The 14,164-nt window shown below is 36.9% G+C and overlaps 1 protein-coding gene across 1 annotated transcript in view; it reads left to right on the top strand.

The window, feature by feature from the left end:
- Positions 1–10,679, top strand: part of TG (thyroglobulin) — a gene marked incomplete at its 5' end in the record, with an annotated part of 130,564 nt that extends 119,885 nt beyond the window's left edge. The window contains 3 exons of the mRNA XM_015856299.3: positions 4,652–4,792; positions 5,530–5,720; positions 10,343–10,679. Coding sequence (XP_015711785.3) covers positions 4,652–4,792; positions 5,530–5,720; positions 10,343–10,458 — 448 coding nt within the window. The remainder of the gene's footprint in view (positions 1–4,651; positions 4,793–5,529; positions 5,721–10,342) is intronic.
- Between the last annotated feature and the right edge of the window lie 3,485 nt (positions 10,680–14,164).

Here is a 14,164-nt window from a genome sequence, read left to right as displayed (position 1 = left end):
GTAGATTTTTCAGAACTTGGATCTGATGTTGGAGTTTAGCCATAGATATACAAAGGCAAAGTACCAAGCTCTGAAGCATCAAAAATCACTTTCAAGTTAAGAAAAATTCAGCTAAGAGACTCGGAAAAGTACAAAGCTATTTTGGAACTTGCATGTGCTGCAATAGCACGTGCTGTTCCCAGAAAACTTAGTCTAGCAGATTAACCTGAAATCCATGTATCAGGTGAGGCCTTTCTTGATGTTCTGGGCATTGGATGAACACATACACTTTTTAAGGTACCATAACACATACACTTTTTTTTTTTTTTTTACCATTTAGCATTCTGAAAATATTCCCAAAATACACAGAAGTGTCAACATGCTTATTGTTGGCTTTTTAATACAGACGTTTTCAGGCTAATTCTGTAATCTGTTATTCAAGACATCTGAGATGGTAACAGTGCTTCCTTCCTTTACTAAGATTAATTACTTTTTAGTTTTTTTGTTGTTGTGTGAGATTTCAGATTATTGAATTTATTGTCTGCTATTTCAGTTTTATATTCTCCCATTGGCACAGCCTTACAGTGTGAAGTAGAACACTGTGTGTATTTGGAGTAAAGCAAATGGAAAAGACATGGCAAACTCCAGGATACTTTCACAAATTGCATGTATCCATAGGGCCTTTTTGGTACAAAGGGGGATAAACTTGGCAGTTAAATCCTGCTAGGAATTAAGCTTTTTCCATATGTCCTGATTTTCCTGAAAAGAAGAAAGAAATAGAAGTATTAATCTGTTTTTCACATTCTCTTAGTTTGGCAGGACTTTGTAATGTGAGGAGACACAAAGAACCAAATGCATCTCCACAACTTCAGAGGTCACATCAGTTCTTACATTGGCTCATTAGATTTCTGTTAATATATATATCTATCCTTTGTTATGCATATATATCTATTTGCCCTGCAGAGGTGTGCTATTAACGGTCAGGATTGTTGAAGGTGTGGCTTAAGAAATGTGTCTGTCATTTCATATTTGCCTAAAGCCTACCAATTTTTTTTGTTGTTGTTGTTAAACAAACAAAACAACATCAAAACAGCAGCCTTAGTAGGAAAAGCGTTGCTTGTTTCATGACAGGCAGCATATTGAATACATAAATTGTATATAAAGAAGTATGATGAAAATTGGCCCACAGTGTAGGTATAAATGAAGATAGATAGAATCAGTCATGGAATCCTAGGATATCCGGAGCTGAAAGGGACCTATACTAATCATTGAGTCCAACTCCTGACTCTGCATAGGACCACCCAAATACCAACCCCTGTGTCTGAGACTACTATCCAGAAATCTGGAGTGTAAACATTAGCTAAATTCCTATCACATAGAAGCACAGTGTAATGTTCTCCAGTGCAGTTCTGTATCCATTTCTGTGGTTCTGTTGTGTAGATATCAGGCAGAAATAAATAAAATAAACAAACAGAGCAAAAAGCCACATTGAAAAACATGGCAACATGTGCGGTTTTTTTTTTTCTTAACCATATATATTAGAAAATTATTCTGGTGATAGTTATCTATACTTTATGAAAGCTAAAATATCTATTTTATTGGTCAGTATAGCTAAAAAGACTGAAAAATAAATATCTGGTAAGAGCACTAATGTCAGACTTATCAATCTTTGACTTGTTTTCTTTTAGCCTAATTTACTGACAATTCTAGTCAAACTCTAGCTAGAGTTATGTTTATATTAAGTGTATATACAGTTTTTCTTCCTTAAAAAAACTTTTAAACCCCCTCCCCCCCCCTTTTTTTTTTCTATGGTCTATGCAGTTCTTCCTTTCAGCTACCTGTCCTTTACCAGTTGTTGGACTCTGCTTTTTTCCAATTACAGTTGATGTTGATAGGTCAACTCTGTGGAACCCTGGGGTGTAAGGAATGCAGTTGGGAACAACCTCTATGCAGAGCTAGCAGCAAAACTATACATGCTTATTCATCACTCCCCTCTTTGTCCCACTCTAGTAAAAATTTTGTCACTACATGTTGCTACACTGAGATCTCTATCAGCTCAGAAATACTACATTACATCCTACTTCAAAATCCTTACTACAAAATCCTTACCCTCTTACTACTGATATTCACAGGCCAGGATGCGGTACCACCAGCCAGAAAATGGCCCTTGAAATTGTAGAATTTTGTAACCAGTTTGTGCTCTGTATAAAGCCTCCTATACATTTATTGTACTTGTATTATAGAATCATAGAATCATCTGAGCTGGAAGAGACCTTTAATGATCATCTGGTCCAACTCCTCTGCAATGATCAGGGACACCTCATGCTAGAGCAGGTTTCTCAGAGTCCTGTCCAGCCTGACGTTGAATGTCTTCAGAGATGGGGCATCAAACTCCTCTCTAGGCAACATGTTCCAGTGCCTCACCAGTCTTACTGTAAAAAACACTCTTATTGTAAAAAAAAATATTGCCTATATCCAATCAAAATCTCTCCTTTTTTAGTTTGAAGCCATTTCCCCTTGTCCCATCACAACAGACCCTGCTAAAGGGTCTGTTCTTTCTTATAACCACTTTTAGATACGGAGAGGCTGCAATCAGGTCTCTGGAACTTTTTTTTCTCCAGGCTGAACAGCCCAGTTCTCTCAGCTTGTCCTCGTAATGGAGGTATTTCATCCCATCATGGACCATTTTTGTGGCCCTAATGAATGCGTAAATATAAATAATAAATAAATTAATTAAATTTAATTAACAATTAATTATTATTTAATTTTAATAATTAGTTATAATAATAATTAAATAATAATAATTAAATGAATAGTAAATAATTTCTATCCTAATAAAATAACTATTTAGGAGTTTTCTGTTATTTAATCTGGGTGATGATTTTAAAAGATGGTACCTTAAAAACAAAGGCTGATAGCACAATTGTTTTTTGTGTGAACTTTCACTACTAACTCAGTCGTTTTAGATTCAGAGCTAAATTTGCTCCAGCTACAATTTCCCTAGAAGTGTAAGCTTGTCTCTTTATTCCATCTAAACGAATTCTATGCCATCTGTTATATTCAAAAGCGACTTTTTAATCAAAAAGATAATAGCTCCTTCATGTATATAATACCTTTGCTGCAATACTGACACTAAATATTGCTGTAATGTATTGAGCCAAGCAGATTATTTTTAAAGTAAAATTATTAAACTATGATCTTGCTTAATCCTTCTGTAAACATTTGGGGAAGAAAAATATGCTTTAATCTTGTTTCAGTTCTGCATTTTTTTGGTGAATAATCTGTGAATAATTCGCTTTCCAGATGCAAAGTATTACTGAGGTATTATGATAAGACTAAGAAAAATACAACCAAAGATGTATTTCATTTAGAAGGTTGTGTGTTTGTTTTTCAAAATAGAGAGAGTGTAGTGCCACCACTCATAAAATGTGAACAAGTCATCTTGCTTGCAGTCCACCTGCCCATGATGGTTTGAAATACAAGCCTTGTTCTATGAGAGACATTATCTGGGTCAGATCAGTGCTGCTGCATTTCACGTCCAATGATAAAATAGTTTCAGTTGTGCCACCTTTCAACAACAACCTCTGCAGCCATTGCAGATGAAATTTTTTTGAGTGGATCTGGGATTTGTTTGTCTCTGCTCACAGACATCTGTTCCTTCTCTCAGGTCCCCTGATGCTGTCTGCTTTCATGCAGCATTTAACCAAGTCAATAGGATCTTTGTTTAACTGCATGATACAAAAAATGCAAATGGACTCCAGACCAGAAATATCCTGTTCAGATTTGTGATGTACATCTATAGGTTGAGAATAAAGTAGTTTTAATGTTATTAATGAAAGTTGTCTGCTGTTTCCACAGGGTATGATAATATTGAGTTGTGTAAAATTTGCTACTAAGTCCTGCCAGGGTTGTTGTCTTTTGTGGGCAGTCTTGTCTCTGATTTGTTAAAAAATTACCTACTGTATGTGTTAATTATTACATGGAAGTAAACAACGATTCTTGCTTAAATTTGATCTAGGTGATTATTTCAAGCTGTTTTGATTTGAGTGCCATATAAAACTTGGAGGGAACAGATGATTGTGTGAACCAAAACCACCCAGCCAGCCCAGAAATTAGATTAAAACTATATATAAGAGAAATCTTTATAAACATCTCCTATTACATCTTTCTTTATCCAAAGACTTGGACCAGAATTGTGGCCCCAATGAAGTCAATGGAAAATCTCCAATTGCCAGCTAGAAGGCCAAGATTTTATTTCAAGTTTGTGAAATAAAATATAATTAACCTTCCAAACTGGCTGCCAGATTCCATGTCACCATTTGCTTCTGCTTTCTGAATTTAATGTTAGTGAAAATCTGTACAATAACTAATAGGCATTTAAGCAATATCCAAATGACTTTCTGTTACATGCCTAGTTAACTTGGCAAATGTGCCCTGCTGTTCACAATTTCCTCTAGTAATGAGTTAAAGACCTTTAATTGCAAATTCTTCTTGTTAACACTTACTCTTTCTTTACATTCTGTACTGAAGAAATCCCACAGCTCAGAAAATTATTATTAATAGTCATTGATTATTTTAAAAAATGCTTTATTTCTTGAATTAAATTAGATCCTTTTCTCTTCCAAATAAATAAATTATGGTGCTAATGATCTTCATGTAATCTTTGTTTTAGTTCAGGTCTGGAGCTCTTGCTGGATGTTCAATATGCATTTGGACTGCCATTCTACCCCAAGTATGAAGAACAATTTACTCTGGAAGAAAAGAGCCTTTCCTTACAAATTATGCAGTATATCTCCAATTTTGTGAACTCTGGGTAAATACATGACATTTAAGAGATTCTGTGAGTGGGGAGAGTGCAAAGAGTAGAGTGAATCTAATTCAACTCCTGCCGTCATTCAGGTAGCCTACTAGGTCAAGAGTGTTGGAAAGACATAGCCACACTGTCAAGTAGATACTGAAGATTTGTAGTATGATTTGTAGTTAGAAGTAATAGGAAATTTATTTCCATGGAGCATCTGCAAAATCTACTTAAATATTTGGGGCTAGAAGGCCTTAATGTTGTTTCAGAGCCTAGTTCTAGGATTTCAGAGCTGAAGCATCTGGGTTTAGATTTCCCTTATTCCCACCAGAAGGGGGAAAACACATGAAGACAGTCTGAACACGATTGCCAGCCACCATGAGAATGACCCTCAGCTTTACTGTGTTGTGGCCACACTTGAGAATGAGGAGTATCTCTAGAAAGCTAGTGTGGGAACAACAGCTTCACAAGCTATTTAGATTATGTTGGATTGCATTGGGACTGAGAGCTCTTTTGGATGCTGATGAGTCTGTGTCTATACAAGCCCTGCATACCTGTCCCTTAGGAAGTGAACCAGACTAATGAGTGTCTGTCAGATGAGTTACCATGAACTATTCAACAGCCTGGGCTGGATTTGAATCCTGCCAGTCAGAAAGAATGGATATGCATTTCCTTGACCCAGCTGATCTACTGTTCTGATTCTACTGCTCATGTCATTATTTTCTAAAAGTCATTGCTCTCATTCCCTTTAGAAATCCAAACTATCCTCATAGTTTCTCAAGAAAAATGTCACGGCTGCTGCCACCCTGGCCAATGTTTCTGCCAAATGATGATGGAGATAACTACAAAGAATTCACCATTTCAATGCCTACTCTTAAAGGATTGAAAAAAGCAGACTGTTCCTTTTGGTCTGATTATATTAGAAGACTGAAAGCATCCACAGGTGAGCCAAGTGTTTCTTGTCACTGAATAAGACTAAGTTATTTGTTTAGCATTTTCGCTTGTCTATAGTACTGTTAGCATGTGTGGAAAAATACTTTCCACAGATTAAACATCTTGCACTGTCCAGGGTACGTTTTGGACTATCCTAAAACTGAAAGATGACACATAGAACATACCTCTTCCAGAGCAATTAGTTTGTAATAAGGTTTAATTGTCCTGTTCATTGAGCTAGAGAAGTCCTCCTGCAGTAATCAGAAAGATGATGAACCTATATATTCTAATGATTTGCTTCTTATTTTAAGTTGCAATATAGATTTTTCCTTAACTGGAAGACTGGCCTCTTTTGTCTATCAGAAGCAGGTAAAATGAAAGGATTGAGATACCTATAATGAGAGGGGCACGATAACTTCTATCCACTGTTACTGAGGTTGTAGCTACATCTTATTATGGATTCTTCATATTTTGACTTCACATTAGATAAGTTCATTTCACTTTTTTTTTTTTCTTTTTTTTTTTTTAATAGCTGTGCTCATTACACCCCTTGTGGTTTTCCCGCTTAGCCATCAATTTCCATGCAGATCTGGGATTCTTTCAATTATCTTCTTTTTTGAGCACACTTCAACCAATTTCAGTCTGCTGCTCTGTACTGAATGCTCAATTTATTTGGGTAAATAAATACCGCTTTTTGTGTGTGCTGTTAGTAAATTTGGATAGCGTCAAGAAAAGCAAACAAAAAAACATCCCTTTTTGGCAGGCTGAGATTTTTGAATTGTTCTTGGAGGTCTGCAAGATATTTTTATGTCCCAAGTGTTTTTTTATGTCCCAAGGGCTCATCTTCACAACCCTTTCTGCTTCGGGATCCAGTTGCATTTCTGTGAACAAAATGTACTGTCCAAAATACCAAGCTACCCAGGACATCTCTGATGTTTGACAGACTACCTCAAATGAATTAAGCCATCAAACTGGTGGTTCCAATACAAACACAAAGAAATAATGTTCCTTTTGAAGAAACAAGCTACATCATTACTTCAAAAGTGGATTAAACATTTTTCCTGCAGGCCTTTTCATCTGTTCCTTGGAATTTTTGGTTTCCTGATGGTCAAAACACTCCTACTTTGAAAACCTTGATTCAGATATTTAAACTGTCCTGGGTACAACTTTTAAAACTTCTGAGACTTAATTTTACAGCATTCTGGCTATGTAATGCTAGACTGAGCTGAAGTTACATCTCAAGCTGTTGACTGAGCACCACGGACAGAGGTTACTCCCAGCCTTTATAGGAAATTCCCTAAAAAAAATGGGAAAACATACAACAGGGCAGATTGTTTTTGAGATGTAGGGGGTTTAAAAGTGCCCAAACTGAAAAAATAACACAACATTCATGTATGGGTCAATCTAAGGGTCTGTCTAGCTCCATATCCTGTTGTTGTCAATGGCTAAAGCCAAATGTTGAAAATTGAGAGATGGAGAGAAAAAATAACACTGTAAGAGCTCACCAGATTGAATCAGATTTTGGAAAACAAGTCATACAGTGTGAGATTTATAGAGTAAGGTTTAAAGGAAGGTTTAAAAAATACATGTCAACATGTTACCCAGCAAGCAGAAGTGAGTACACCCTGCCTTCTCTTCAAGCCAGTGTTTGCTTAGCCTCAGCACCATGGTAATGCAACCACATAGTTCACTTCTATTAAATTCACTCTCATAGCAGTGCTGGCTTGTCTCTTTGCTTCTATGGTCATCTTCAGTCTTTTCTCACCCTGGAATACTCAGACTTCTCATACAGTTTCTATTTAAATAGGCATCACATCAAACCCATTTGGGCTCCAGAAATCAGCACAGGATGGTAACTTTAAGACAATTCTGCCATGGCTCTCTTGAAAATAGCTGAGCCCAATGTCCTATGAAAAAAAAAAAAAAAAAAAAAGATTCTTAATGCTCATCAGCTCAGCCAGCAGAATTGTATGAACTTCAGATGCTGACTGCTGAACACCCTCAACTTCTTTTTCAGGGGAGGTTGTGCTGAAATTCATGCCAAAACTCTGTTAGCCCATCAGTACAATTCTGTCACTTGCACTGATCCCATAGATCACTTTCAGTGAGACTGTAAAATGTGTCCAAGTCAGTTCAGTCAAGAGAACTATGGTCTTCAGATATACACTGCCACTATTTTAAATCAACATTCATCATTTCCCGGCACCAGGGATAGCTTGCTGTACTTCCCTTCTTGAGCTGAAGCCCTGCTGCTCTATTGTTACCTCCTACTACTCCAAACTTTCCGTTCCTGGAGTGCTTCCAGGCCATCATATGTGATCTTTGCTTTATGTTGGATGGTAGACTTGAGACAGCAATGCTGCAAATCATTTTTGGCTGATGCACCTGGCACTCTGTCTGAAGAGGGGACTATTCGGCAGTCAGCTACTGTGAGATCCATTCCAACACATACTTAGTGGAAAAAAAGAGCAGTTTCCTGCTCTTGAGTAATTATAAATCTCTGTGATAGTGCTTCAGACTGCACAATACATGGCCCAGTCTAATTGTTGAGTTTTGGTTGTCATGGGTTGCAATTTGTGCCTCATGCCAAGTTGATGGATTTCACAAGCATGGCAGCAAAAGGCGTGGCTTCTAAAACAGTCCAGTTTTCACATGCAAGTACAAAGCTGTAAAAGGTCTCTTCTGATGTATTCTCAACCAACTTTGTTGAATCTTGAACTGTACTTGATCCTCTATTTACTACCATATGAAATGCCTTGACTTAAAATTGTCAAATTAAAGGCTCAAAGCTCCATACAGTCCAACAGTCAATGAAGAGACCCCTAAACTCCTAAATTCCAGTATCTAGAATAAAGCCTATAATATTTAGAATGTCTTTTACAGATGAAGTTACATATCTTTTAGGTTATTCACTTCTCGAAATAGAATCTGTTGTGTACATATGTCCAACTGGACTGTTACCTGTAGTTTTCTTTCCATTATGTAAATATATTGTTCAAAGTTAAATAGGTGTTTCATTATAGGATCAGACTGTATTATTTAATGATGGGATGTGTCATTTGTTCCTGGCTTATAACTGAAATGAATTTCTGTGTAACTGAAGATAGTTTACCAAAAGTAATTTTATAAATGCATGATTGTTCATTGTATGTATTGGCAGTGACTTTTTTAGTAATGGATAATTCTTTCATAGATGTTCTAAAAATCTGTAGAAATTGTCTGAAACCAGTTTGCAAAGTTGGTATTTTGGAGGGCAGTGCATCGGGGGAAATTTGAAAGTGATGGCGCTTGAAAAGGTTTGGATGTTGTAAATATAATTCCATTGGTTCCATTTCAGTGTGAATCCAAAGTGGTTTATATACCAAATCATGATGGTTTCCATGGGGATAATCAAAACCAGAAACAAGAAGACTGATCATTAAAGAAAAGAAAAAAAAAAAAAGAAAAAAAAAAAGCTGTGGATGGCTTTCTCCAAGGAATGTGTTAACAACCTGAAATTCAACTAAAAACAGGAACTCCAGAGTGTTTATGGATACTCAGACAGTATGTCTAAATGCAAAAATTCCCCTTGCATAGTGTGGTGACTGCACTGCATAACAGTGAGTCACTTTATAAGGGGCCTTTAACTGCATCCCAAACAGGTTAACTGGGATTCAGTCCACATCCCTTACTCATCTAACTGGCATCTAGCAAAATGAGTCCTCCTCAAATAAGAAGTGCCTGTGTAAGCAATGGGCAGAATGAGATGCCTTTAGTGCCTCCTGAGTAAAATCTTGTCTGTCTAATACATCTGCTTAAATGTGGATATTAAGACATGCTTTTCACATCTAAATTAGCCAAACTTGACCCCATCTGTAAGCTGTAGGCTGTAGAAAAGTGAAATGCTAGCAAAGCTGAAGGCTGCTCCATTAGCTTTGAGACACAATGTGTAAACAAGCAAAAAGTCCAAACACAGCAACATTATTCATAGTTCAGACTTCAAACGAGGCAGAATCAGGAATGTTGTGGTTAGCATTCATCTTTTACTCATTTTATTCACACCTTCTTTTTGGAAATCTCCTTGAGAAAACAGATTCCTTCAGCATGAGGGACATCTGCGCAGCACTGAGAGCACTCTGGCTAGGGTACATTAAATAAACACCATTAGTACACATTCTTGGCATAGTTTGGTCATGTAGAGACAACTGCATTTCTGAAATAGGGCAGAAGACTAAAATCACAAAAGGTAAACAAATGGAAGAAGAGCACTAATAGAGGTGAGTTTTGGTGGTTTTCTGTATTCCAGACAGACAAAACCGTAATGCTCCTGCTTTATGGCACTTCCTGCGTGGTATATGAGTATTAGAAGATCAAACAAAAAGGAGAACTGGTCTTGCACAGGTGTAGTGCAAACATTATGCTTTTCAGTGGCAGTTATTTAAAGAATGCTGGAAGCATGATAATTAATTACCATTAGGTGATCTGTCATTACCCTAGAGCATTTGGCAAATGGATAGCAACTGAGAAAAATAACTTCCTGAACACTTACAGCTGCATAAAAGGCTCTTGTTAAAGCGTCATTAACAAAGGATATACATTCTAGCTTGCTGCATCAAAGATATTACATATATTTTAATTATATTGTCTTTGCAGGAAGTGAAAGTAACGGAGAGCAATCTGCAGAATTCAACTCTACTGAAGCCCCTAGCAAAGGACTTGCCTCCAGTGAGAGCCAGCCAGTGGGAGACAAGGTGGCCTACAGCAAATAGAATGTGCTGTTGGATGGGTTTGCCACATAACTGTAGACCCATGCAACTGAGTCACACCAGATAAAACATCTGCTTCCCTTAACTAACCTTCTAAATAACTAAAGTAGATGGTTCAAGAAACCTTTTGAATATAGCACAAAATAAGTCCAACAGCTATTATTCAGAAGAAACTGTAATTTGAAAAATGAAATGTCAATAAAAACTGCAAAAATGAAACAAAAGTACTTGGACTTATTTCTTGCAACCCAAATGCCTATGCATACGCATTATAGTACTTCCAGCCAAAAATGCCTAAGCTTTAAAACTGAGAAATCCCTCATCATTAAAATATATGTAAGACTGTTTGTGTCTTATAATATAACATAAAGGAGACAATGCAAAACATAATTAAACCTTAGAATAACCTGCCCTTGGAACATTTATCTTTTGCAAGGAGATATGTGACACAGAATAGTTTTGGAAGCATATGGGAAAGTACATTGTAGGTTAGCTCTAAAAGGCTCTGCAGGTAGTTAATCCACTGCTGGGATCATTTGGCAACAGATAATTGGCTGTATATCACACACTTGTTCTTGATAATTGAGAAGAAGTGAAATCAAGACTGCCCTGAACCTAGTAGCAAAGTTCTCATAAATTTCAGTAGAACCCATATTTCTTTTGCAGTGTTGAAAGGATTCAATAAAACAACCCGTAAGGCTTTGTTTTCTGCTTGGGACTTCTGCCAGTACATAAACAGTTACTGCTGTCTGTCACTCAGCCAGGTTTCCAAGGATTATACCTAGCTAGAAGGAAAACTGTATAACTTATACTTACATCCTGTTTGATAGACAATAAAAGCAACAGACCCAAGGAGCCTGTTAACTTGTTAAAAATGAAAAAGATAGAGAAATTAAACTATGTTTTCTGTTATATTTCTATATCATAGTTAACTGTTAATTTAAAAAAAAAAAAAAAAAAAAAGATTTTAAAAAGCCCAGATCTTAATCGTATAGCTCAACAGGGAATGCTTTCTTTGCAGTAACTGCAGAGGCAGTAGTTGTGATTCCATGGCCAAGGCAGGGTCCACTCTTTCCTCTTTTGAGACTGTTCTTGGAAATCAATGCCTGACAGATTCTATTTAAAACTTACTGTACCCTGCCAAAAACTCTTATATTAATAACAGGTATGATTTTACATGTGTTCACTTATGCAGACATGCACATACCTCCAGCCTTGGGAAGACTATGGCTGAATTACAGCTTTTCATATTCATTTAATAGTAACATGGGTTAAAGAACTATAGGCCTCTCCAGCACTATTAACTAATTTGCACAATGTCAGCACACTGTTCCCCCTTAGCTTAACCTTAACAGTCCTGTGAATATCTATTGAATTTGATGAATCAACCGAATCTGCCATAACTCCTGCTGAAGAGACATTAAAAGGCTATTGTATAAACACTGGAGTACTAAATATAGTGTAATACTGCCATAATATAAATTACAGTAAATAGTAACTATATATAAGTTCAAGTAAATTGTAACTGCATATATGTGTGTGTGTATATATATGTGAATATTTACAAATATAAATTCTTTCTTTTTCCCCTTATGTGTATATAAATACAAATGTTGGTCAAGTAATTCCAAACAAGAGAGTTTCCAAAAAAAGTAATTGGTTTTGGTTGGCTTCTAAACCATCAAATTCTAAGACAGAAAACAATTAAACAACAAAAAAGACAAATAAAACAGTCTCCAAAATTTCAGTAACTCCAACAGGAAATACTCAACTGGACACAGGGATTTTTTTTTCTCATAATACTGTGATCTCACTGTCTTCTGCACCACAGTACCTTAAACCATTATATATACAAAACTGAATGCCATTGAAAACTGTTTTACTCAGCAGCCTTGTTATTATCTGCTGCCAAGGAGTTGGTATGCTGAGGACATATTTAAAAGGCTTCAGTATTGACTCACGTTTGTGAAAAACAAATACTCTTTCCATCCTCACTATCCAGTTTGTTTTTGAGCACAATTACACCTCTGCAATTGGAGAAAAGCTTTTAATTTTGAGCTAGCAGCTCAACAGTTTCCCTTACAGCCTCCTAATCATGGTCTTACCCACCTGGTATACTTGGTAGGTAGGTACATATGAGCATTTTTTAGCTTATTCCTCCTGAGGTTTTCAGCTTGATTGTCAGCTAGTAAAAGAACCTTTATAAGTACAGGATTTTTCTAAGGCATCTTTATTTCATTAGTGACTGATTGCTCCAAACCCACCCCATTGCACCGAATCCAGTTCTTCAGGCCATTCTGTCTCTCTCTCATTTTCCTAGATGCAGCCACATTCCTTTCTATGGTCCACAATTTGTTTCCTCCTTATAAACGATCTATTATTTTCTGATTCTCTGCAACCTCTCCTTCCCTCATGACAGTCCTGTATATTCTCCATACTTCTTTTAGCTCCCCTCTGCTACAGGATGTTTTGATGCAGAAAATTGAAGTATTATGATTACATATGTTAACCTAATTCTGTATTTCACCCATCTTCCATCCTTAAGTTCAAACATCTTTGAAATCTGAAGTGACTTTTGCAGCTGCACAAGTTATCCAGTCTTGTGTTGTAAATCTGGTTGCTTTTCTGACTTTATTAGTGTTTCTCATGGGGAGCCACACCTATGGAAGAAGCCCAGTCAAGACCATTAGGAAGATTTAGTAAGTATAAGAAAGGGCTGACTGACAGAGAGGTCAGGAGACTTTAGTCTTAATGATACACAGAGGCCAAGTCTGCACCCACATATCATTCTTCTTGAGAAAAATACATTCTCAGACTATTTAGGTCATTGTGCTTAAAGCTGAAGTGCCAAAGTCTTCGGTGATTTGGTAGCAAAACAATGCATGGAAGCACACTGCCTACAGCCATGCTTTGCTCCCTCCTGCTGGAAATAGCTTTAGTCATTTAGGCTCAGCTATTTTTCAAAGACACACCACCAGAACCTTTCAGTGCATGGAGCTGAGTTACACTGTATTTTAGGTCTTGCCCATCTAACCTACTGCATTTTGTGTGACTTTTTACAAGAGAGATATCAGGCATCAGTATTGGAAATATCTTACCAGTTGGAGTTGGAAAGGAAAAAGCTAATTAAATGGCAATGCTGGAGCATTATTTTCATAAGATTTGACACTTGCAGCTGGGACATTGTGGTTGTTTTCCTGATGCTGCAGGCAGACATATCATTTACTTTCCTTGGCTAAATTTAACAGTTCAGACTTTCACCACAACATCATCACAGCCAATGCTCTGTATTATATGAAAGGCTCCTCTTTGCTCTAACTTGCTTCAGTTACACCAGTGGCTTATACAGATGTAATTACAGATTTATGGACCATTGCTCCTCCCTATATGAAGCTAAAAAAATAAACAAGATCACAAAACCAAAGATCTTCCTCCACATGGTTCTCATTTGGACTTTGAAACATAGATATCTGCCTAGCCTACAAGTTTCAGGTGGTGAGAAAAATTGTTTAATAGGAAGCGTGAAGGTCAATGTTTTCAGCCTTTTCTATTTCCATGATGTTAATCTGAGTCAAAGCTGAGAGTTCCTAAGTTCCTTCCTTTGCAGAGGCCATGTGGCCTTTGGTCACAACAATGTGAGCTCCTTCTTTCAGTTTTCCAGCTGCCCAAAGGACTCTTTGATTCCAGCAGCAAATAAAGCTCAGCAAAC

The sequence above is a fragment of the Coturnix japonica genome, chromosome 2, assembly GCF_054131305.1.
Source record: "Coturnix japonica strain WE chromosome 2, WE-NBRP24, whole genome shotgun sequence".
NCBI classification, from domain to species: domain Eukaryota; kingdom Metazoa; phylum Chordata; class Aves; order Galliformes; family Phasianidae; genus Coturnix; species Coturnix japonica.
This window is presented reverse-complemented; position numbering and strand designations above follow the sequence as displayed.